At 36.4% G+C, this 26,191-nt stretch overlaps 1 protein-coding gene across 1 annotated transcript; it reads right to left on the reverse strand.

Annotated features, from left to right (window-relative positions):
* Positions 1-1,079: 1,079 nt before the first annotated feature.
* LOC124629728 (chitooligosaccharidolytic beta-N-acetylglucosaminidase) lies at positions 1,080-25,956 on the reverse strand. Its single transcript, XM_047163249.1, is given in 17 exon segments — positions 1,080-1,274; positions 1,848-1,995; positions 2,419-2,511; positions 2,910-3,030; positions 3,452-3,550; positions 3,864-4,039; positions 4,464-4,569; positions 5,572-5,706; positions 6,719-6,840; positions 7,861-7,969; positions 10,484-10,647; positions 12,321-12,426; positions 13,140-13,270; positions 19,323-19,456; positions 22,256-22,317; positions 25,854-25,901; positions 25,903-25,956. Coding segments are annotated over 17 exon segments (1,878 nt in total). The 5' UTR covers positions 25,942-25,956; the 3' UTR covers positions 1,080-1,189.
* Between the last annotated feature and the right edge of the window lie 235 nt (positions 25,957-26,191).

The following is a 26,191-nucleotide window of genomic DNA, read 5'->3' on the forward strand; positions in this document are numbered from 1 at the left end:
TTTTACAAGGAGTGACTGCCTATCTGACCTCCTCAACCCAGCTACCCGGGCAATTCAATAACTCTTGGTTAGACTGTTGTCAGACTTACTGACTTATGACTACCCGCAATGACAGCCAAGGATGTTCAATGACAGCCGGGACCTGCAGTTTAACGTACCCTCCGAAACACAGTCATTGGTGTCCAAGATATACTTAGGTAGACAGTACAAACAAACTTAGAAAAGTTGCATTGGTACTTGCCTAACCTAGAATCGAACCCGCGCACTTGAGAGGTTGGTTCTTTACCGACAAGGCCATCACGACTTAGGTACATAATGATTATAAAAAAAATAAAAAAAGAAAGACATTGGTGTTATTTTTCAAAGAAAATCAGATTACAGTGTTGATTAGCATTGTTTTTTAGCCATATCTCAGAACGGACAAACAATAGAACAAAGCTGTCATAGTAAATGTTGTTCCAGTTAATAAGACCTATCCATCGATATGCATGACTTTGTTATTGGTGGGGTTTAGCATTATGCCCAATATCCAGTTGGTACAGTATAAGGTTGAAATGTTAAATAATAGTAACAATTATGGACCCTAACGGGCACAGCAGGTAGGACTCAGAAGACTTACACTTAGTGGAACTTAGTTTTTCCTCTTAAAACTTGAGATATCAATAGATTATTAAGTTAACTTTACTTTAACTTTTGCACAGTTTTTGATCTATATCTCAGAACGGACAAACATTTCAGCAAAGCTGTCATAGTAAATGTTGTTCTACATAAAAAGGCCTATCCAATGATATGTATGACATCTCTATTGATGGGGTATACCAATCTGCCCTTTACTAGGAATTGTCTACCAACATGGTGACAATGTTGGTCGCTACGTTGGTTTTTAACACGGAGTAAACAATGAATGGAGTGTTAAGATGTAATGAGGGTGAGAATGATAATCCTTAATCTCAGTATTACCAATAATAAGTATGATAATGAAGCACTCCATTTATTACTTATTCCGTGTACGTATAATTCATAAGTGAATTTAAATTTCATAAGAACTTTAAAGGCCTAAATAATAAGGCATAAATAAATAATTTCAAAATTAATGTACTATTATCGCCTAGTAAAGCCGGTTACATGTCGATACGTGACCAGATCTATTATTATGACGTTACTGTAGTGTTGTGACGTATCTCAGTTCTCATCGGTAACAGTATCCTTCGTTCTGGTAACACCACTCCGGCTCTATGGATTCTGCCTGAATGCCCATGCGTACGAGACGTTCTCTGTGGAAATAAATTTTATATGTTATAGAGTTGTTTAAAATATATACTTAAAATTACAGATTTAAAAAATGTTGGTAGTCAGTGTCCAGGTAAATGGACTGAGGAGGTCAGATATGCAGTCGCTATATATAAAATAATGGTAGTCAGCTGCATCCGGCTAGACTAAAAGCCGACCCCAATGTAGTTTTGAAAACGTTTGGCAGATAAGTTAGTCCCTAAATAGTCAGACTTTTTCTTTTACCACTTTAAGACCTTGTTTTACATGGAACCACCTAGCCGCATGAATCGAACACACGAGCAATATAATGTGTACCTTACACTCATACCTATCTTACCGTCAAGTATGCGTTTATGATTTTACTATCAAACTGTAACATTTGATGCCAATAGAACAGAAAAGTAAATAAAAACCACCTCGCCCTTCAAAGTGTGCTGATTTTTAGTCTACTCTGAATAAAAGAGTATTATTTACAGTTTCCCAGTAAAAGTTACTTTAAACCGTGCTGATTTTAAGCCTTCCTTGAATTAGCTAATTTAATAATAACCCAATAAGGCCACTAGGCCACTACCCACCGTATATGCAGCATGCGATGTTCAGCATCGTTCCACTTGTGTTGCGGCTCGGCCCACAGCCGCTCGGCCAGCGCGGCGGCTCGCGGCCACAGCCGGTTGTCTAGCGTCGACGAGTCTGACTGTTCTGACCATAGGGCTGCTTCTCCACCTGGACGAAGTTAGAGCGTAAAGTAACAATTCTACTTGATATTACGACAAGTTGAACTAATAATCCTATTCGTACAAAAAACTTGGTACAAAAGAAATATTTTGGGAAAACATATGGCAACAGTAAAATATTCCCAAAACGTAATTACGATGAAAACATTTAAAAATCTTAGAAATGAATTATTAAGCAATTAAGTACTCCGTAACTTAGTAGGTAGGACTCTGTTCTAAGTAAACAATTAACAAGAGTCCAAGGGGCTTTCAAAAAATCATTAACTAAAAATGATTAAATTCGGTACTCCATTTGTTCATAATCCCTGTCACCAATCATAAGCATCAATTAAGATACACTTAAGAAAGTAGGTTAAGTTTATTTTAATGAAGTGTTCTCATTAGGATAATTAATGTAGGTGTTGCCACTTACCTAGAATCAGGTCCTTATGGTCTCCTGCGATTTCAGCGGGACTGTTGTCGTATACTTTCTGCCAACCGATGTAGGGGGAACACCAATTGTTACCTGCACATTAATTATAGAAGAAAATTAAGAATACCTAAGTCATCAAACTTGAAAAATCAGCACTTAGGATCTACAAAAGACACTGCCTACTAGACACGTTTTTTGATGTTGGGAAGAAGAAATGGCCCAACCAACTCGCTAGCAAGCAACACAACGTCTGTGTTACTTTTGATAGGCAAAATGGGAATAGACCACCTATACGATATAGTCATTATAAAAAACGTCCAAGAAGTAGGCTATTTACTCCTGTATTAAAAGCATAATGTGGAATACCCCTAAAGTTTTTGACAATTCATTGAGTGCGAGCCAAGGAATAAATAATTCTGAAACTTGGGACCTGGTGCCTCCAAACGTTTTTTTTAGCTGCCTATTTTTTTTATTTTTTTTTGTTTACATACCTTCACCAACCCAGGCACCGAACCCGCAGTCGAAGTACAAGGCGTCGTAGTTGGACATGATGAGCCGGTAGCCCTTCTCTAGCAGACCGCGGACCTGAGGGTCTGATCCTGTCGTCCATACCTGGGAAATTGTCAGATAAATATATATTTAAAATTTTTATGAAGCTTTTGGCCGCTCAGTAGGCATATTTTGTACGTGTCTCCGTTCCAAGTTCCAAGTCTCTTATCAAAAATTGCAAATATATTTGCATTTTATCCCTTGGCACTTTGAATGTTTTGAAGGTTTCAGAACAGTCTGTTTTGTAGAATACAAGTAAATATGCGTTAATTTTCAACTCATGACCCTAATATCTCCCTTAGCATGCATATGTAATGTACTTATGTCCAACAGTAGTTATATAGTGGAACTAATTAGACTTTCTAAAAAGGGGTCTTACAGATCTATTTAAAGTCTTAGAAATAAACAGTTTCTTATCTAAATGTTGCTAACTTTCAATTATTTCTTAAACATTCAGAAAAAAGATATTACAATAATAACAAACCTGGATAATGTAGTCGTCTTTGTCCAAGAAGTGGTCAATGTGTGTGTGGTCTGTCAATGTGCTCGTCCACAAAATCAGAGGCAGTCTCTTTCCAAATGCCTGCAAACAAAATATATAAATAATTAAACAAGCAACATAGGAGCGTAGGTGCATGACCTATAAACAGTTCTTCAACAAGTCTTACACTATTTTACATTTCATCTCTTTATTTATGCCAAACAAATTCACAGGCTTTGAACTTCCTCTTTCATAGATCCATGTCGAAGAATAACGCCCTAAATTTTACCAAAATCTAGTATAAAACGACCAAATTGTCCCTAGTCTAATGATGTCTAACTTCTTCAAAATTTCATTTAAATCCCATTAATTAACGCAAAGATTTTTCAACTTAAGTCCCTTGAAACTAACTCACCTTATAAGCCTTATCCTGGGCCTTAGTCTGGAAATAATTCCAGAGCTTCAAGAAGCTAGCCTTGTCCAGGTCCCAGCGGTTTTGCAGCATAAAGTTCTGGATTTCCTCCGAGGAGTTCCAGCAACGTTCCGACACTTCGTCTCCTCCCATGTGGAATATGTCCGTGTTGAATACACCTGAAAAAGTTTTGGAAAATTTTGGATCCAATAAGTACTTTAAATATTGCAAAAATATGGTGGAATAGGGGAAAGGCAGAAGACCGAAAGACGTTTCTAGATGACGATACGAAAACTGTGAGGTTCAAACACAAAAGTAATGAGAGAGATCCAAGTATAATATGTTGCTCTCATTTTCCTTAGGATTTAAGTAACACGAAAATGGCCATGAAATCAGGGGAGGATATTTAAAACAGGTGTATGAAACTGAAGAAGAATTAAACTACGGGAAAGATCCATCTTCTTCGTTAATTTTGACAAAAATATAAAATGTGAATTACTTTCACCTTGACTTTACGGTAAAAAATTCTAATATTTTCAGGACTTGATCCAGGTGAAAATGCCTAAATAGCTACTTTATTACATAAGAGTGATAGCCACTCACCAGCCATTTCCTTGTAGATGTCCTCAAGGTACTCGTACAGCTCCTCCCGCGTCGGGTTGAGCTGACCACACGGAGGCTCCACGCAGTACCTCGCCCATGGTTCCGCCTAGATAACAAAACCAAGACCAATTTCACTAACAATTGATTACGTAATCGCTCGGCTAAACAAACAAACGATCATTTTTTTAACAAGATACGAATAGGGAATTTGAAATATGAAAAGAGGGTGCCTTCTTCTGTCCAACTTTGCTTTAGTGTCAAATAGTAGATAAATAGCTAATGATAATAAGGTGTTAGGCCTTAGGCCCTGACTCCACCAAAGTGAAACGGACTGGAGAAGTTTTTAAATAACCAATAGAATTTCTCCTCTAACTGCGCTGAATGACATAGTCGATCAGAGGCTATCTAGAAAAATTTAAGAAACGAATAAATAGGGATTGTCACCCTCCTAACAGTTACTTGTTTCCAATGCTAAAACTGCTATTTTTATCAACGCAGTCAGATCAGAAACTGGTAATAATAGTGGCTTAGTGAATTTTACCGAAATAACCATTTAAAATGTCACAAAGAGCAGTAAATTGTAATTCGCATAAATAAACCAGTCACAGACCTCGTTTTAGCAACGGAACTTTGTAACTGTATTTAAATAACAACATAACATAGGTAGTATTATATAGCAAAAATAACAGTTTTTTTTTTGAATTACCGAAAAATATCGCATAATATTAAGTATAGTAAAAAGGTAACTGTTTTTATTAGGTAGGTATACTGGAATTGTCAAATATATCGTATTTAATTAACTGATTTCATAATCACGTGTAATGCTTTAACTGCCATAAAATTATTTACTACCGAATTCTCTGAACCATGTTAATGCTTATTCACTCAGTTCTATGAAATCAGTGGAGGTTTTTATAGACGGAAAATCATATTTACCATTCTCTATCCACAAGTAGAGGGTTCCTTTTGATTACAGTTGACTTGAGTAATTTATACCTATAAAGCAATCCTATTGAGAAGTTTGCTTTCCTAATGGGAAGTTTAACTACACCTATCTAAACCTGTTGTCCTCCTTAACGTTTATCCTGCAATATAAATATGTCCTTACCTTAAAGCAAACAGTAAGTCCAGTGTCCTGCCAGCCTTCGCCCACGTGCGCGGGCGCGTCGAACTCCGGCAACACGCGAACTCCACGCACCAGACCGTACTCTACTACTTCTTGGATGGCCTGCTTCGTGTATACCTTGAATATAATAGAGAAAATAGTTTCAATACCTTTAATACTTCCCAGAAATAAAAATCATAAATAACTTAAAATGACCAAAAAGTTGCAATGGTACACAAAGGACTCCAGAAAGGCTAATTTTTTGTAAGCAAAAGCCTGATGCTCCCTTCCACTGCACCCACAGCGGGAAGGGTCATTTGATGATTTCCCACAACAAATAAGGACCAAAATGGAACCATGATATAAAAGAAAAGTAAGGACCGGCTCCAAATTATATTCGAAGATAAACCAACTTAGGACCAACAATTCTGGCAGAAAGACCGGTAGAGTAACTTCTCTGGTCCTTTGCTTCGGATGTCATGTTCGACCAGGTAAACGCTCTTAGCAGTAAACCTCTTATTTATATTGAGGTCTCGTCCTCTCTGTTTACTATGTAGTTGAGGAGTTTATTTTCCTTATCGACGCTCGGGATCAAAAATTATAGATCCTCTTGGCATGTACAAGATTCATTTATTATGTGGGTGTTTACACAATGTAGAAGTAAGGTCTCTGACCTCACCCTGACTTTTTTTATAACTTATTTTGCCGGGACCTTTCTTGCAAAACTAGCTGGCCGTCCGCAGCTAATTTCCTAACGCGCATGTTGTCCATACTCTCCTACTCCCGACACTCTCCAATACCTTAAATTGGTTTCTGCAGTGGCTTTCTCAAACTTAAGTGACGACTTAGGGCTGATTACACTTCACTAAATTCAGTCGTCTAAATGATGCAATTACTAAATTCAGTCAAATGTAAGCGCATTTAATAAGTTCCACTAAATATTTTAGATGCCTAATTAGACAAACCTAATTAGGCTACTTTTAGTCAAGTGTAATAAGCCCTTCAAAGTTTGTTGAGAACTTTATCGGATTGCGAAGGTCTAAAGTAAGCAAATAATCCTTGCAAAAAGCTTGGGCTACATACAATAATACCTACTGAAAATTAATCAAAAGCTTGTGTAAAGATTAGCTTTTACAGATAAAATTCTTACCTTGGCAGGAGAATAAGCACCGATCTTAGCCAATTGTGGCCTCTTGGCGACCTCGAGTGGGAAGCTCTGACTGTCAGTAATGTGCCAATGGAATGTGTTCAACTTCACAGCCGCCATTGCATCTGTGAGAAATATGTTCCATTGTATTGTTTGGAAAGGCTAGTCATTAATTAAGGTAGATTTATGTAAGTTGCAACATTTTTGTCATATAATTGATGTGGTAACTATGTTTTGTCTTGGTATTTATTGCATATAACGCTGTTTGACATGGCATTTGGAGTTTTTCTCAGTCCTCAAAAAAATATCTTATGGAAGTAGTTAACCAAGTTTTGACTGTTCCATTCTAGTTTTATCGAAATCATGTATATTTTATTACATACGATAAAATTATTAATACATAAATACACCTTATTATGAATCCTGATTATAACATAAGTTATCCACATTCCAATCTCATTCTGAACTTATGACTTCAGATACCTGAGATCACAATAAGCATACAACCTAAATCATGCATTTAAATTGTTAATTTGCATTTTAATGCCTCTGAGGATGTTCATACATTCGACTATAGGTATTGAAGTGCGCTGTCTGAGCTGCATATTAAAACTAAAGTGATCTATATAGTGGATGTTTTAAACTCAAACAAAGTGTTTCCTTGACAGTGACGAGTATTAACCGCGAACAAATAAGGCTAAGACAACTTTGTCATTTCCACGAACCCTCCGTAAAACCCTTTCAATGTTCAATTCTTATAATCGACTGAACTGCAGGTTTAACCACCTAACAAGCCCTAGTTTCAGACTTTTCTCAAATCCACCTGGAGATCTGTGAGTGGAACCTACTCCATGTGCCCTCCCAAACACAGGGGTTTAACACTGCCAAATCCCAAACTCCGGGCTGCTTTGTGAAAGTTTCTAAAACACCTAAGGGCTGACTGGTAGAGAACGCCTTAGGAGTTAAGTCCGTCGTTGTTACATTGTGCAAAAAGTATAAACACTTAAATAAAATACAGGGATCGAATTTAAGTGGTTGCTGACTGCCAAGTTTTGCGAAAACTGTTCCCTTATTGAATTTACTGGATATCCATTAAAGAAGAATAAATTGTCTTCTTTCTTTGGACAGGAAAGTGATATATTTACCGATGGTAGCCTTGATGGAGTCGATAGAGTAGAAGTTGCGCGCGGTGTCAAGGAGAACGCCTCGGTACGGGTACACCGGCTTGTCGCTGATGGACACATCACGTACAATCTATAAGGAAAACATATGGTCAGGTTCGATCATTTTTGGAGAAGTGCGACTGATTATTGAAAGGTTTGGAGTCAAGAAATTAAGAAAACGAAGGAAGAAGGGGTACCTACTGAAAAGCAGTCGACCTAAAATTTTCGTTGATATGAGCACTTAGCCTGAACCGAGAGGATTCAAACTTGTACTAGTCTTGGTACTAGTTGCTAATTCAACTAAATGTTCCTAGAAATGAATCACTTTACATAAATACCACCACATAAAAAAAAGCTATAAAACGAACTATGAAAAACATTGTACGACAATCACAAATATGTTTTACATAATAACACATAATCACGTAAATGTTTAACAAACTGTTCATTGCATACATATGCGTAACGTAGCATGCGTGTCATTAATATTGCTATGTTCTGTTCAGAACCATTGGACCGATTGAAAGTGCGATAAAGTATTGACATCGCGTCACTTTGCTAGGTAGCGATTCCACTTTCACCGGGAACACAAGACTGTATAGCATAAATTAGAATATAATGAGTAATAAGAATTAATTTTAAAAAGGTATTGTGAGGAGCTCATGTTTATATTAATCATGGGTAACGCATGAAAATATAGTTCCTCCGTGTTTCAGAAAGCATGTGTGTCCGGGACCATCATTTGAAGATATTTGGGAGTCCTTAAGCGAAATCAGAAGCTAGAAAGACCAGATAAAAGATCCGAGGTCAGATAAGCAGTCCCTCCATGTGCTGGTACTAAGCCAATTACATCCAGTTAGGGAAGATATCCCAAATATAGGATATGCTAGTAAGATAATAAATGAGTAATAAGTATTTATGCTTTGTTTATCATTAACAAAGGCAGTTGGCGACCTAAATAGTGCAGTGGTAAGGCTTCTGCGTTCTCACTAAGTAGGTATTACTGTATTAGACCGATTAATATACGCGCCCGTTTACAGAAAGCCTTATAAAAATCTGATCCGATTGGATGTTTTTTTTTTCTTTTTTTTCTTTTGTGTGACCAATAAAGAGCTAAAATACTATTTCCTTTTAATACCAAAGTTCTATTTGCCAAATGCACATTTTTAGAAACCATTAAAAATTATCTCGTTTCTTTCCGAAAATAAATAGCAAAAAAATGTGATTAATTCTTATGCCTAGAAAAAATATTCATAAATCTAACCTACATCCGAATCACATATTAAGTATTAGCATTTAAATTAAATAACCATTTAGTCTAACTGTACCAAAAACCGCATTAAAATAAAATAAAATATCTTAAACGATTGAGCGGTCAATGACCTAAGTGAGGTGATTAGCAATAAATGCAAACACTACCTTGAATCTTGAATAATCTTGATCCTGAATTCTTTATGCAAATGTGAAGTAGTGACAAATAATATTATTGAGGCGGTCGCAGCCGGTCGGTTTAAATATATCTCGACTTGGGACTTGGCACTATATTGTTGGTTGATGCCCTTAGATGGCAAAAGGACCAGTATTATTTTGCACTAAAGATATAAGGACCAACGGGTACGGAAATTTCTCGAAGGGTCTAAAATACTTGTTGGATAAGATTTTATTGCTTGCTTTTGTCGTAAACTAAAGGCTGAAGTGGAAGTGATTAGGACCATAAAAATACTTGATTTTTACTGTGTAGTTATAAATATGTAAGGACATGTAACGATTCAAACGGAATGCTAATTAATGACTAATGACAAATACATATTAGGTAAACTTTCTAGGCTGAATAAAACTTAGCAATACCTACCGGAATATTTATTTCAAAGAAATATTTTTGTTTTTAAAAATGATTACCTATTAGTATTTTCACTGTATAGATTGTTTATGTTTTGACTTATTATCTAGAACTGTGAACGACGAAAATTTTTTTCTTTGTACTGTTTTGACTTAAGAAATGTGTAAAAAATATTTTTCCTTGTAATACTTAAACACTATCTTTAATTCCCCAAACAGAAAAAAAACACAAATTACCGATAATAATAAAATCTAGACATCCGTGTCGCACATTGTAAAAACATGAGAGGATCGTGATCAAGAACGACCCACGACGTCACTGTTAAGTTAGTATGTATGACTAACCGACACCCGCGATGCATTTTTCATATGCATCGTATTTATACGACACATATACCTATTAGTGAAGGACATGTATCAATATCAATGGAGACCTACTTCCGAGACAACAATGACGTAAAAAATTGAGTGAAAATAAGCGAAGTCAAGGATTTGCTTATGTTTGGTTTAGTGACAGAAACTTTGCACTCATTTGAATAATAAAATGGTGTTCAAAGAAAAAAACAAGTTAATATTTTGGTCTAGATTGCAAAGCGTAGATTACATTTGTAAAGTTCCAATTAAATGGCAGAGAAAATGTAATTTGCACCGAACGACCAAAAAAAATACTCATACATTTTTGTAAATCTCTGGGCTTCCTTAGTTAGCTATGTGTATAACTCAAAACAATGTTATGAATAAAAGCAACTTCAATATAAAATCTTACCAGCATATGGTTCCTGATGTCATCATACACGATGAGCTGAGAGAGGGTCTCAAGCCCGTGCCTCAAGCCGAAGAAACTGCCACCCTTAATGGTTGCGTTGATTCTGTCACTCGAAGCAGCCTGCACTCGGATGAAGTAACTCTCGTCCATGTCCAGGGAGAATTCTGTACGAAAACAGTCATTATATGTATTGATTTTTAGTTAGTATGGTCCATTGATATGGATAAGTCAAGAAAGTTGGAGTCTTCAAAAGATTGCAGGAATAATTTGGAAACCTGAATAAGGAAATGATCAGCTACTGTATCTTTGTAAGTACATTGAACAGGATATAATAATAGAGTTAAAATAACTTGTACGTGACGAATAATTGTACCTACGTGACTGCCGAGATATTAAAATTCTTACCGTTAATTCAAGTATCAAGCAGTCTTTATTGTCGAAAAAAAACTTCTTCCACAAAAATAAATCATGCATCCAACAGATTCAAGACAATCACACATTTGAATGGAGATTCCTTCAGTCAAGTTACTGGCCATTGTCGCCTACCATTGTCATGGTAATCATAAATCCTACGCGTGTTTTTTCTCCATTCTGTTTTCATACACCATTAGACGCGGTCATTGTGTTTGTTATACCGGTTTTATATATAACTACATAAACATTATGTCACCTTCAAGGATATTGACCTCACTAGCGGTACTTACATGTCGTTTAGTATTTATATAATACCGGCTATGTTTACAAAGCGTGTAGTAAATAGGTTCGTTCTTCGGCGTGGAGGTAATATTTCCGGAAAATGCTACATCGACTAATATTTTATTGTCGTGAACATAATTGCTGCGTGTGAAGTCTCAAGTTCGATTCCTAACGCACGCAAAGTATTTTTTTTTTATGTTTTAGAAAGACGGATCGTTTTTACTAGTTGTGTATGCCCATAGGCTCGATAGAATGGTATGGAAATAATTTTCGATACAAGGCTAGGTATTCAAAAGTAGACACGTACGTGCGAGAAACAAAAACTCTCAAAATAATGTAGGTGCAAGATCTGTTTCTATAACACCTACTCATCGAAACCTAGGGTGCTGTGAGAAAATAGAACAACGTGACGTGTGATATCTATACAATAACTTTGATATCCGTCACTTACAGCAATGGTGAACATTCCCACATGTACAAGGGCATATGTCGGAAGGATGCGTTGCTAAGATTATCTCTGGCATAAGTCCAAAACCGCACATATGATGATGCTATTAAGTTTATTGATTGGGAGATATCCATACTTCCATAGGTAGGCAATAAGGATATTTAATTCAATGAACTGCTTCAGAAATAGTCTACACCTCTAAGATAAATTTACCTAAGACCAAACTTAATAGCTGTTTACAAACACAGGATCTACTTAAACCGTGTGACAAATTATATATTTCGCAAATGTCGCTCGTCATGCTTGCGCGCGGTTTCCTTTAGAAAGTCAACAAAACTTGGAACGAGTTTCAAGAGGAGGTTGCTCAGGATAAACATTAAAACTTCGCTGTGTAACGCAAACATTTAAAGGGGCTTAAGATGAAATTATTGATAAGAAAATTTAAGATGGATTTCATGAACATTAACAAAGGATTTTGTATACGAAAATGACACGACATGTTCTGGGTTCTCAGTCTTATTTACCATCCTACTTAGATTATGTTTATCAACCATATCAACATCAGGAACATAATTTTGCATTGCAATCGCACACGGAGTTTAGGACCATTTTTCCACATTCACACTACAACCAAACAATTCTTGAAAATATAAATATTTTAGTTTCAAGATTAGTTCCAATAGACAGACTCACCTCTAACATCAGGGTTCTCGTTGACCAGGAGTACAGTCACCGCCTTCCCAGTAGACTTGGGGGAGACTCCTCGAGGTATCGCCATTGATACCAAATTCTTGAACCTCTGTGGGGAACGTTGCTATTACTCATCAATACTCATTATACATACCTAATACGTTGTCTAGCTAAACTTGGATCCTAGGATCAAAGGCTAAGTAAGATATTGCAGTAAACAAGATTGATAATAGGATTTTCCGTATCAGACCACTAAGTTTTGATAACCCCTAACAGTCGGTATGATCTAAGCCAAACATGCAGTGGTATTCTTGAAAGTTGTGACAAACAAGATTAGTATTGAAAACTAAACCAAACACTGTTCTCAAATTGATCTTCATTGAGCCATTGGCAAAAATAACAGGAATAATAGGTCTATACCTGTTATTCCTGTTAGGTGTATATCAACTGATGTCGCTAAGTATCTATCCCGTACCCTTGGAACTAAGTATGCAGGAATTTTCTAAATCGGTACGATGACGAACTTAGCAGATAGCCATCCGGATGCTATTGTCGGTTCAAACGAAGTTCATTCCTCAATCCAATGAGGTCAATTGAAGTCTAGATCATAATATTAATTTAATGCTTTAGGTATGTGTGGTAGGGCTAGATAGATAACAATTATTGTACTTGTTATATTTATATTTAATTGTATGTATCCAATCTTAACACTGATGGATATAGAAATATGAATTAGTCTTGTGTCTTATTGCTACTCTTCACCGTATCTAAGTTTTTAACAGTATCTATAGAAAAATCTATTTTTCGACATTGAATACTCACGTTACCAGCATCTTTCATAAGATCAGCGGACCGTCCTTCATTCGCTAGCTTGATGTCAATGTTGTTGATGTTGATCTTGGATAAGAAGTTGCCAAGATCTGTCTCTCCAGTTGGCTTCGGCCATAGTAGACCTGCAGAAGAACATGCAAGTGGTTAAAAACTTAAGCAACAAATGGTAAATAAGGTTTTTGTGATACATGCTTCCATTAGATATCACTAAGCCCTCAGACTCGACTTTGGAAAGCCTGGATTTAATAAAGAGGTAATAAAATGTAGGATCCATGTTGTTCTTTCGGTATAAGCAATGTAAAAATACGCAAACCAGTTCTTGTTTACTTAAACTCAAAAACATTGACATCCTGCAGTGTCAATATTTAAGAAATTCAATATTTTAAAATAAGCTGAAACCCTAACTAAACACCTCCATTAAAAACCTGTAGTGTCTCAAAAAAGAAGACATAAATATAAGGTGACAGGAATTTAATTGCTTATTGGCGCTTTGCGGACCCAAAGACCAGTCATAAAAATACCACTCTTATTTTCTTTATTGCAAATTTGCATAACCGAAACTCCCGATTCAGGTTCAAAAGGGTCAAAGCACTGTGATATTTTTGCGACTTTTGGGATCCCAATTTGGAAATGGTCATATATTCCATGATATATTCCATAATATATCAGGTAACATTGAGGCCCATTATCATTAAACCTGACACCAGAAATTTTAATCCTCAAAAATTTAAAATGTACAAACAAATGCGTGTTACATCCCTTACATGGTTCTTAAAATACCATCATGTAGTAATATGTATTTAAAAGGTGATAATTAATCTTTGCTGACATCTTCCTTAAAACACAACTGTGTTAAATCTCCCACGCAAAAACAGCAGACAAGTACTCTTCACATGTATATAGATAATGTAATTAATAATTAATAAATTGTAATTATAATGCTAAAACAAATGCATCAGCTGCTTATCTCCTAGCACAATCAAAGGAGGGAAGCGGGTCATTATGGCGTTCCCGATAGGCAATCGGTGCACTATGCAACACTGCGTGACCATAACTGCGTACAATAAATCATTCAAAACAGGGACAAGCTTGGTAAGACTTGCTTCTTAGAAGAAAAGTCATTTGTTTTCAAACTCATATAAAACTGACCAGCTGCAAAAGAGTCTATATTCCATATTTAAATAACGGCAAAGAATAATTTAGACTTTTCAAATAATGAAAACAATCTAAAAGCGTTGGGGCAGTGTGAAAAATAAATGACCCGATAATGTATGACCTTGTCATGTTACATGCCAGCGAGTAAGTACCTTATAATATGCTATCGTCGTTTGATTAAGAAAGCGTAAACCTTTATCATAGCAAAACGATCAAAGATGGTTGATAGACTGTAGTGGGTACTCAGTACTTATCGGTCAATGAACCTAATAAAAATCCCGAAGTAAACAAAACAGTCAACAAAGAACTGCATGCTGAATGCTGATAGCTTTTAGCAAAAATAAACACTTAAATTAATACCTGTTTTGCGGATAACAGGTTTCTGTCAGGTATTCCAAAACACCTGCCTAACTATGTATAAGTGTGTAAGGAGCTTCAGGTGCAGTCCTAGCCTCTTTATTGAGGAAATTGTCAAATGATCCTTTCTCTTGAACCCGAAAGGAGGTGTCAAACTTACCAACTGAAACCGACCCATGTTCTTTTTGAAGCCCTTCGTGTTCCTGCAGTAATTCTTTCGAAAAATTATTGTAATATACAATGACCAGTTGAAGCTCTGGTGACGCATCATTGATATTTAAAAACCCGTTCCAATTTTCATACAACTGGATAGGTATGTCACATACAACAATCGTTTTAATTTCACGTTACATAATCGATTAGATTGACTGACAGCCATTTTTTTGTCGTCAATAAGGTATTGAACTCGAACCTTTAGATGCATAATGGAAAAACTATCAGTGTTCATATTTATGGGCGATTCTCTGTAAGCTCGTTCAGCTCCATACAATTTCTGTCCTGGCAATTTTTTTTTTTATTTGACAAAAAACCTAGTCCTATGCCAAAGAAAATTAACTATTTATTTAGTTAGACAAGGAGGCCCACTGAATTTGTACCTATTTTCCGAGTTATTAGCGATTTTCCAAAAAATCATGACAGGGGACTGTTTGAGACATCAGGGGACTGTTTTGAATGTGAACAGAAATCCACATTTTATTACTTTTCTATTATCAAAAGCCATATATTTCGGGTTTTTATTACCGCAAGCATGACACGATCTCGCCAAACAATCCTCATTATACCGGTCGTAACATAGATCTTCCAGCAACTCCTGGTCATTGTTGTAAGTTAATATGTTAGCAGTATGAAGAGCGCTGAGCTTCATGTCTATGTTGCTGTGAACCATACAAAGACGTGTATTGCCATTTTGAGCGTTTGGTTTGACAACGCATTTCTTTCAACTGCTTACTAATGACGTCGCCGGCGAAAATGTCGTGGTGGGCCTAGTGGGTAAAGAACCAACCTGTCAATTATGAGGGCGCGGCTTCGATTCCAGGTCAGGCAAGTACCAATGCAACTTTTCTGTATGTACTTTCTAATAATATCTTAGACCAGTGATCTGTTTCGGATGGCACGTTAGACTGTAGGTCTCGGCTGAAATTGAACATCCTTGGCAGTTGTTACGGGTAATCAGAAGCCAGTAAGTCTAACACCAGTCGAACTAAGGGGTACTGGGTTAGGGCACGCTACCATAGTGGCGGTAAGTCCCCTCTTTGAGGAGTGGTTCGGGAGGAGCCACGGCGCCTTCATTTACCGCATGACGCAGATCCTTAGCGGACACGGTTGTTTTGGGAGGTATCTGCATCGAATTGGTCGGTCGGTTGTGACACCAGGGCGCCACGCCCTGGTGTCACCACTGTGCGGACAGCTTCGAGGACACGGTGGACCTCACAGTCCAGGAGTGCCCTGCATGGGAAGGGCACCGCCGGGTCCTCGTCGAGGGCGTCCGGCCCTGGTTCATGCCATGGTCCGGGGCGAGAGGAATGGGATGCCGTCGACTCCTTCTGCGAAACAATCATGCTCGAGAAGTAGGCGGCGCAACGACAGAGAGTTCGCACCTCTCATCCCGGCTGGACCAGGTAGTCACCACGGGCGCCGGGTTGTACGAGACGACTCCCGGCCACCATAGGCGTGGGTCTGTGGGCGATGAGTTCAGATGGTTCGTCGTTCCTGCGTCTTTTTAGACAACCGGCCCGTGTCGGTGGCGTGCGTAGTTCCACGCGCTCCTCAAGTTGATGTCAGCAACCCTAGCGAGGCCCAGCAGGGCGTAGGCCTGCTGGGGCTGCGGAATTGTATGAAAGAGTTACCACGGCCCTGGTACATAAAAGGCCTACGACGGCACACGAAGGATTTTTAGTCAATAAAAGTCTGACACTCCCTCATCGCTTCTGACCCGCAGCGGGAGGGGTCATTTGATGATTTTTAGCGTCGTTAAAAAAAGCCGGTTCCACGGGTAACTGGGTTGTGGAGGTCAGATAGGGCAGTCGCTCCCGCCGCTCTGCTTCTCTCTTTTTTTGTAGTAATTCCTCTCCGGATAGCTTCTTCTTTTTAGGAGCCATATCACGTGCGTTCGATCAGCCTGTGTAATATAATTCAAGTTCATAAAGGACAAAATAATGCGATGCAATGACAGTTTGATTCTTAAATTAATAAAAGAGACTAGCGAATAAATTTACACAAATAATTCATGAAAACTATTAAAGCAATACGCAAAATACACAGTCCCCTGTTTTGCTAAACAGTCCCCTGCTGCGTTTTTTTGGCAAAGGACTGTTGCCAGAGGACTGTGTATTTCAGTTAGATTTCACAATATTTATGAAACCGATGTCTTATAGTTTTTTAAGAACCTACCGATCAATTAAGGCACAAATAATGTAACAATTAACTATAAATAGAGATAATTTAAGTAATTAAATTACATACAATTATTTACCAGAGGCCTGTGTGTGGTAGCAGTCCAAACGCTTGTTCACCTCACAAATGACGCTCTAACAATAAACAAAATGGCGTATCGTTACCGCATTTGACAAGTTTGCCAACTTCACAACAATTGCATTTCGTTGCACTAATAAAACGATTGTAAAATATTATAATTTTTTTTTAATATTGATTTAATTTTTTGGCAGAGGACTGTATTAAAATTCTCAGGACAAAGTTTACAGGAGCTTATTAAAATGAATAAAGTTGTAATGAGTGCTCGTTTTACGAAAATAATATAATTTCATTATTTTTGTTTGTGATATTAACTGCCAAGTGAATGTAGTTTCATTAAGTTTTTCGGAAATCGCATTTCTAGGTGTGAATGCAGTGAAAGGGACAGCCAGGGGACTGTATTTTTAGAGCTTCTATAACGTTTAGAAAAAAAATTAAAGTAATTATGGTTATAAAAACAAAGGGCCCATGAATCTGCAGAGTTAAAGTTTCATAAAATGTGATTTTTTAAATAAGAATTAAACTATTTATTGAAAAAATCGGTCCGGACAGCCGTTTACGAGCTTACAGAGAATCGCCCTTATGTATCATAAGGCCGTAATCATTTTATCGATACTTTTTATCTCTTACCTTAGCCTGTCCTGTATTGTTTTCAAAACAAACAAGGTGTTTAATATCGATACAGATATTCAATATATGTAGGTACTATAATCATTCACAATACTTCAGAATAGAGATAAGATTAGCAGATAGCAGATATAGGTATTGGAGGTTTGTTTCATAAATCAACCTTGGTAACTGTTATTATTTACACTGGAGAATAATAAAAGTGAAAAAGTCTGCTGGTTGGATTTTACAATGCATATTAGTCATCACTAGCCTTGACACTCCTTCTCAAACCGTTTGTGCTGAATGTCAAATAAAACTGCAAAGCTGCAGAATTATGCGGTCTTCCTATCTCTTTTTTTGTCGTTTGGGTGCAGATCAAAACATTTATATACTTACTAGCTTCCGCCAGCGGCTTCGCCCGCATGGTGTGTTGATAAAAAGTAGCCTATGTGTTAATCCAGGGTATCACCTATCTACATACCAAATTTCAATCAAATCGGTCCAGCCGTTTTTGCGTGATTGAATAACAAACATACATCCATACATTCTCACAAACTTTCACATTTATAATATAAAGTAGGATATAGTTAAAAGACAGAGAGACATGCAGACCTTAGAAAATGCAATTCAAAAACAGAGTTACCTAGCGAGATGGTACCTAATAGGATAAAAAGGCAAAATGTGTCACCCTTCAGGTCAAGGGCAAAATACAGGGTAAAGGCGGGATAGATGCCCCACTTTTTGATATATGATTCTAATTTAATAAATATTGGTTCTCCATCAATAACACCTGTGTGAATGTACCTAATTAAAGTCACAAACGCAAAATATGCAATTGTTTCAAACATTCTTGAAAATGTGCATTTTCCAACCACACAACAGATGAGGATGTAAACACATTTTCTCATGAAACCGTGACAAGCGTTACGTCTCTTACGCATGCTGAGAATTGCCTATGAGAATTCGGTCATCAAATTAAATATACCTCCTAGATATTATTACCCATACGACTAAAATACGTCCAACAACATTGTAATAATTGTTAAAAAAAACTGTACATAATACATGAAAAACGGAGCAATATCATAAATCTGTAACTTGTCCTGTAATTGGCCGATAAAATGACGTATTTCACTTTCGGTGTATGTTTCAGTTCAGCACAATTTATCGCAATTTATTTGAATGCTTATATGAAAAGCGAATCACTTCTTATTTTTAGGGTTCCGTACCCAAAGGGTAAAACTGGATCCTTATATCCTGGGTAAAACTGGATCCTTGCCGCTATAACAACAAATAAATAAAAACAACTGAAAACTAGAATTAAATAAGTATTTTGGGGGCTCCCATACAACAAACGTGATTTTATTGTCCGTTTTATAAATAATGGTACAGAACCCTTCGTGCGCGAGTCCGACTCGCACTTGGCCGGTTTTTTTCATGTGCGGTTGAAAGTGGAAGATTTACACCCACCCGCAAGTAGCCTTCGCGTGAGCGTGAGGTTAATATTATTGATGATAAGGACAATTATTATTCTATATTTACACGAAAAAAATATACTCGTTGCAATTTAAGGAAACTGACCATATTCAGTGCAAAACATCTTGCAAGCCTCCAAGCTGAGAACAGGGTCCTTATTCTGAGGGTCATTCCGGGTCTTCACACATTTTCTGTCTTCGCAGGACCACCTCCATGGAGACGGATCTTCGGCGGTTACACTATAATAAAAACAAACAGTTTAAATATGAAAAGAAAACTATGGCATTATCATGACACTCATCATCCTCCGAGCCTTTTCCCAAACTATGTTGGGGTCGGCTTCCAGTCTCACCGGATTCAGCTGAGTACCAGTGCTTTACAAGAAGCGACCGCCTATCTGACCTCCTCAACCCAGTTACCCGGGCAACCCGAGGTAACCAAGGGATATCCCCTTGGTTAGACTGGTGTCAGACTTACTGGCTTCTGACTACCCGTAACGACTGCCAAGGATGTTCAATGACAGCCGGGACCTACAGTTTAACGTGCCATCCGAAACACAGTCATTGGTGTCTAAGATATACTTAGAAAGTACATACAAACTTAGAAAAGTTGCATTGGTACTTGCCTGACCTGGAATCGAACCCGCGCCCTCATACTCGAGAGGTTGGTTCTTTGCCCACTAAGCCACCACGACATTTCCATTATCATGACACTAATATGTAGATATTATGTTTCACTCAGAAACTAAAGAACGGATATTCATGAAACTGGTCATGACATAGCTAATGTAGGCCTCCTTCTATTCGAATACGGAAAGTATTTTTCCTACAGTTTCAGGTGAAACCACAGGGAAAAGGTAGTAAAGTAAGTTGTATAATAAATACAAGGTCGGGACATAATTATCATCGATTCGTTTATGATAAGTATCTCCAAAGTTAGATAAACCTAAATGCTAGATTCCAGTATAGGAAATGTCAGTTTTTTTCTGATTCACAAAATCTGTACTATGAAGTGTTTCTTTAAATGTTTGTTTGAATCTCAGAAACTACTGAATGAAGCGATTTGGAAAATTATTTCAGTGTTGGATAGCCCATTTATCGCAGAAGGGTACAATTTTTATCCGGGTGCACTTAATAATTCTCACGAAACGTAGGTGAAACCGCTAGCGGAAGCTCGTTATGTATGTATGTGTCATACGTAACGTGGTATACTTCGCAGTAACCACTATCAGTGAATCGATTATCCATTTGCGTTCAATTTAAGACTTAAAGACGCGTCATTATAAACGAATAATACCTAATGCTGGATCATAGACCAATTTTAATAGATAGACCTTCTTAGCTACCTAACAAGGCATCCTGCCGATAAATCCGCCCACTTCTGACATTGAAACGGGTCACATTATATAATTGAATAAGTTGTGGGTTGATAATTGTATGCAGACGTCTATGGCGCTTTCCCACCGTTTTTAAGTGCTATAAATAAGGCCCGAGTCAGGATATCCCGGGATCGTTAAACTGTTTTGTGACCCGTAGGGACACTAACGGATGTAGGATACTTTCAAAACTGGTGGAGTGAAACGTATCAACTTGGCATTGAAGTTTGTGAATGTTGGGCATTAACTGGTGAACCCGACAGTACGCTTCTAGTTTATTTTTTACTACTTTTTTAGGAATATTTTTGCTTCACTTTAATTTTCACTTTTCAAGTAACTAATGCTATTTAATATCTATAAATTACCATTGCATTTGCCGTGTGTTACCCATAAAGTCTATCAGATCATAATAAAAGGAGGCCATGCCAAATGCTACCACACTATTACTATTTCAAAATCCTAACTGAATTTCTGAAACACAGTTGTATAAATACATTTCTACGTTCGCTTTCATAAGTTTTTAGTAACAATGCGTTACGCGCTAGATCTATTTTAGTTGTGAACTTTCGCAACAAACTAACCCAGTGTCATTGACTGTTTGTATTACGTTTATTTATATGAAACGAGTAGAGATTTAAACTAGGTCCATATAGCGTGTTCAATCAAAACTGCAAATTTTTTATTTGACCTCCCAAAAAATGAGGTTCTCAATTTGATTTCAATATATCGCTCACCTAGCAGTATAATGGCACATTTACAAAAAAAGCGAAATTGGGTTTTTACGGCCTAAGTGTTTAAAAGTGTATAATTTACAAAGTGGTAAAACGGCACGGCGTTAGTTGTTAAAACAATAAAATCTAAGATAAAATATAAAATGAAGTCATAACCTCGTTTCAAACGTTTGCAAAATCTTTGACCCTCATTTCTGTAAAATAAGAAAAAAGTAGATGTGTCATTATACTGCTAGGTGAGCGATATGTCAATATTTTTTTTTGCTGATCGTAACAAGTCGTAGAAACCTAAACTGAAGAATTTGTTTGTTTAGTGGTTGAATGCGTGAACCTCGGGAGCTACTACTGGCTCGGTTTAAAAAATATTTCAGTGTTAAATAGTGGTGGATCCGGGTCCTATAAATTTATTCCCAAACCAATGGTGAAAGCTAGTACTTTAGTAGGTTCTAAAAAATAAATTATTTTGTAGTGAGAAAATATATCAATAACCGGTATTACATGATTATATAGGTACTGATATGATACCCTGTTACATATAGAAAACTTGAATAACTGGAAACGAATGGAGAAAAGTCATTCACTGCGACGATCGATTACAAATACAAAGTACTTAAATTATGTATCAGCAAATGTATTTTCTTTCATACTAACTAAGAAAGTTAATAGCGATTTTTTTATAATTAGTGAATGTTTGTCTGTTCACGGAAAAATGGCTTACTTAATTTTATGTGAAACAACCAACACAATAATACATAAAAATCTAGAGAGCATATCTATCATAGAGAATATGCAAGTCCCAAATTGTCTTCTTGTAGGAAGAAGAATTATCAAATTTGGTTCAGTAAGATCCAGAGACTTACACGATAAAAACTGTAGGTACCCGTCTAGAACATACCTATGTACCACATTACAAGTATTAAAAAAACACTTACCATAGTGAAACCAGAGCTAAGTACACCGTGTAAATGCAGAAATTTTGAAGCCACATCTTTATCTGCAAAGAAGAAAAATATAGTTTAAAACTTAACTAACCAAGTAGATACACCTATATAATAGGAGCAGAGCAGTGAAGGTAAATGTTGGGAAAACGAGAGAAGTTACTCCATTTTTTATGCTTCCGTCGCGTGTGCAGCCTTAATGGTTAAAGCTACACAGAAACCATGTATGACGGAAATGTTCTCCTTAAAATTATGTAAAAAATATACTATGACAGTACATGTCTATCTTTTATGGTTGGCTCAGAATAACACGTTTAACTCTTTGCACAAAGTCCGAATCTAACGCGGACTAAGTCGCTGGCAGAAGCTAGTACATAATAACATAATTTACAGAAAACCATGAATTGGGCAATGCATAGGTATCTTTTTTTAACTGCTACAATAGGTAGGTAATCTCCATTTATTTTGTGAGCAGGTAGCGATTGCTCGTGTGTCCACACGCGTTACAAGAGAACTGAAAGCTTACCCGTATATAAAGTAGCCTATGTCTCAGGTCTCAGGCTCCAGATTGTATCACGGATTTAATAAAATTTGTAGTTACATAGGTATATACCAAATTTCATTTAAATCAGGTCAGTATTTTTTGAGTGGTTGTCCCAGAGACAGAGTAAATTTCGAACTCATAATAATAAATTAAGAATTGTAACTAGCGCTCACGTTTAATTTTCATTAAATTTTAAATTTTGATTTAAGTGAACCTAAATGAGCTAAAAGCAGCTCAAATCTCAATGATGACAACCGACCGAAAAGAATGAAATATGCAGACATTTCCTATGCTGATTACATTAAACAGCCATTAACGACATTGGCTTTGAAAGATTAATTAAAAAACGTAAGTATAATCGATTTACTATCCTAAATCAATTTGCTAGAGCATACTAGCACACTGCAGACTAAACAGTCGGCGGACAGTTGGCCCAATGGTTGTTTTTTTTTTTTAGTTTTTAGTCGATCTGATACCGGTCAAATACATCATCGTTGTTATGTGTGCTCTCTCATACATCTCCGTACTTATCAAGCGCCCGACTATACTGTCGGCCGACTAAAAAGTTTGCAGTGTGCCGGTACCTACTTTAATGTGCTACTTGGATACTAACACTTTTCACTGTTTTAAACAATGTAATGTCGTCAATGATGTAGTAGGTACATCAGTGTGATACAGAACAATTACGCGAAATATGAAATTCACGGTATTGGTATTATTAATAATTTTATATTTAATAGTTAGTTTATGCATGAATAAATAACAGTAAAACAATGTTATGATTATATTATGATAACGATGATATTTAATAAATGCACATAAATAAGTATATTGATATTAAAAAATATAGGACCCGAATTAATCTACGAATCTAAAGAAAACACGTTCTACCGTTATCAATGTAGCTAATGTGACCAATTAAAATAGTATTTAAAAAATATAGGTACCTATTCCGTTATTTTCCGCTTCAACAGCTTTTTTTTAATTTCCATAAAACGATATAAATATTAGCATCGGAATTTACTTCTATTAAACTACTCGTACAGCGATCACCTACCTACTAATCATCTCAAAAGATTAATCAAAGGAAATAATATATCAAAGGATTAATTGAACTAATTGAGAAAGATACTCCGTGTGAATAGAGCGGGCCTTATCTATTAAATAGAATCTGAAGGTGGGCACGAATCGTTTACATTTGATCCTTGGAACCTTCACAACTACTCGTGTTACGGTAGATTTCTATAACCTATCCACAGATTTGCTAACAAAAAATATTTATATACCCATTTAAATCTCTCTGGAATAAAATCAATCTGTGGATATGAGAGATTTTAGAGCTTGAATGACGAACATTAATGGTGCACTTTTATCGGCTAGCAGGTCCAATTTGACAAATTCTTCCAGTCATTATTATATTAGGTAGCCTATTCCGAGTGCACACAGTAGTTCCCACGGAACGAGGGTCGAGCAACTTTGAACTGGTTTATTTCAAACCCAAAAAGGTTTTGAGTCTAGAAGACAAAATATCGTGGACTTCGAATTTTTTAGGATTTGAGTTCTACGTTCAGAGTTAAAGCCTATTATTATGAAATGTGTTTTACGATAGTCTTGGCTATTCAATTGACATAAACAATAGACATGAGGTAAACCAAGTTTCGTTAGTTATGTCATTCTTAAAATATTTTTTTGACATTTGAACACCCTATGCCGCCCCCAACATCGGGTGTAGGTACCTAAATATTTAGTAGTTTTTGAGATTTTTGTTTGCGGACCAACAGACACACCGGACTGAGTGCAAACTGACTTAGTCAATGCTTAGTTTTAGTAGGGATATTTTTTTAACGCGGTTTCCAAATTTTTTCCTAATTTATAGGTAACAAATGCCAAAGTTCGTAACAATGTATTTATGTTTGTTACTATTTCATGCCAAAAATACTGAATGGATTTTGATGAAACTAAGGGTTATTGTAGCTTTTTATTCATTTGCGGAAAGTAATTTCTCGGAACGCGAGTAAAACTGCGGGCGGAAGCAAGTAGGTACTTATGTACCTACGTACATCTTCTCTATAGTGCAATTTAAGTATATGCAGCTACATTTAAGATAAAATGTATTATCGTTTTAACTGTTTTTAACGCAGAACAAAGTTACACGTGTCTCCATGCGCATTTAAATATTAGGACATTGTTTCGAATCGTGTATTGACTGTAGAACCGTTTAAAAACTCAATCATAGATAAGAATAACGACCTTATGAGTGTCGTGAGCAAAAGTAAAAGTAACAGGAATCTAGAGCGTCTAATACCTACTTGTGAACTTACAAAAAAATCGCGGCACGAATATATTGCATAGTATTGCTATGACAGGGCCATGAAATATGTAGGTAACAACTTCATTGAAATGGACATTTTTAAGGCTTAATAAACTTTAAGCAATTAAAAATATTTATGTTGTTCTCTTTGCACAATGTTTTACTCAACTTATAAAATAGGTAACTTCATGGAATACTGCAATTTGGGCTTTTTCTTATCAAACGTAGTGACGCCAAGAAACACTAAATTATTTTTTTTTATGTTTAGTTACCATAATGTTTCCCGCCAGTTTTATCTTTAACAGTAAACACGAAAAAGTGAAAAAAAACCTGCGTACCAAATAGATAATAAATAATTATGATGAATTCCGACTATTTTATTTTATCTCAATTTTAACAAAAATAAAATTTATTCACAAAAAAAATCCACTTCTTTGTTTGTGCCAGATAAAAATAAATAATTATCATAAGGCATAATGTATAAATGATACTTTTCTTTAATAAAACCTATAAATAAATAAAATCAACGAATACCTATAAACACCATTAACACTTAAGTAAATACTAAAATATATAAATACTTAAGTATTTTAATTTTCCCGCAAAGATAATGAGTGCAGGGGTATTAAAGACCGCCCCTTACTTTTACAATCTTTTACAAACATAATTTAAGAAATTGAGGTAACTTTAATTTATAAAATAACTTCGTAAACATAGCAATATAATCGAATACGCACCAATTGAGCGGCAACGTCCACACTGCTCCGATACAGCTGGAACAGTGGCTACAAACAGTGGCTGAAGGAGAAACGATTTACCGCTCATGCAAACCGTCAACAAAACTTGTTTGTTGCTTCTTGTTTTTGTCGAGCAACCAATTGCAGCCTTTGCTTCTTTAACTTATGGCTTACGGGTTATTCATATAATAAATCATATGTTTATGAGGTCAACAAACTTTAAAAAATAATATGTTTGTACTCTAAAAATGTTTTAGAAAAAAACAACATTATACTACAGAGTACAGCTTGTACATTTTGCTTTTCAGGGAATAAATCACTCCAAAAAATCGAGCTTT

The sequence above is a fragment of the Helicoverpa zea genome, chromosome 4, assembly GCF_022581195.2.
Source record: "Helicoverpa zea isolate HzStark_Cry1AcR chromosome 4, ilHelZeax1.1, whole genome shotgun sequence".
Lineage (NCBI taxonomy): Eukaryota > Metazoa > Arthropoda > Insecta > Lepidoptera > Noctuidae > Helicoverpa > Helicoverpa zea.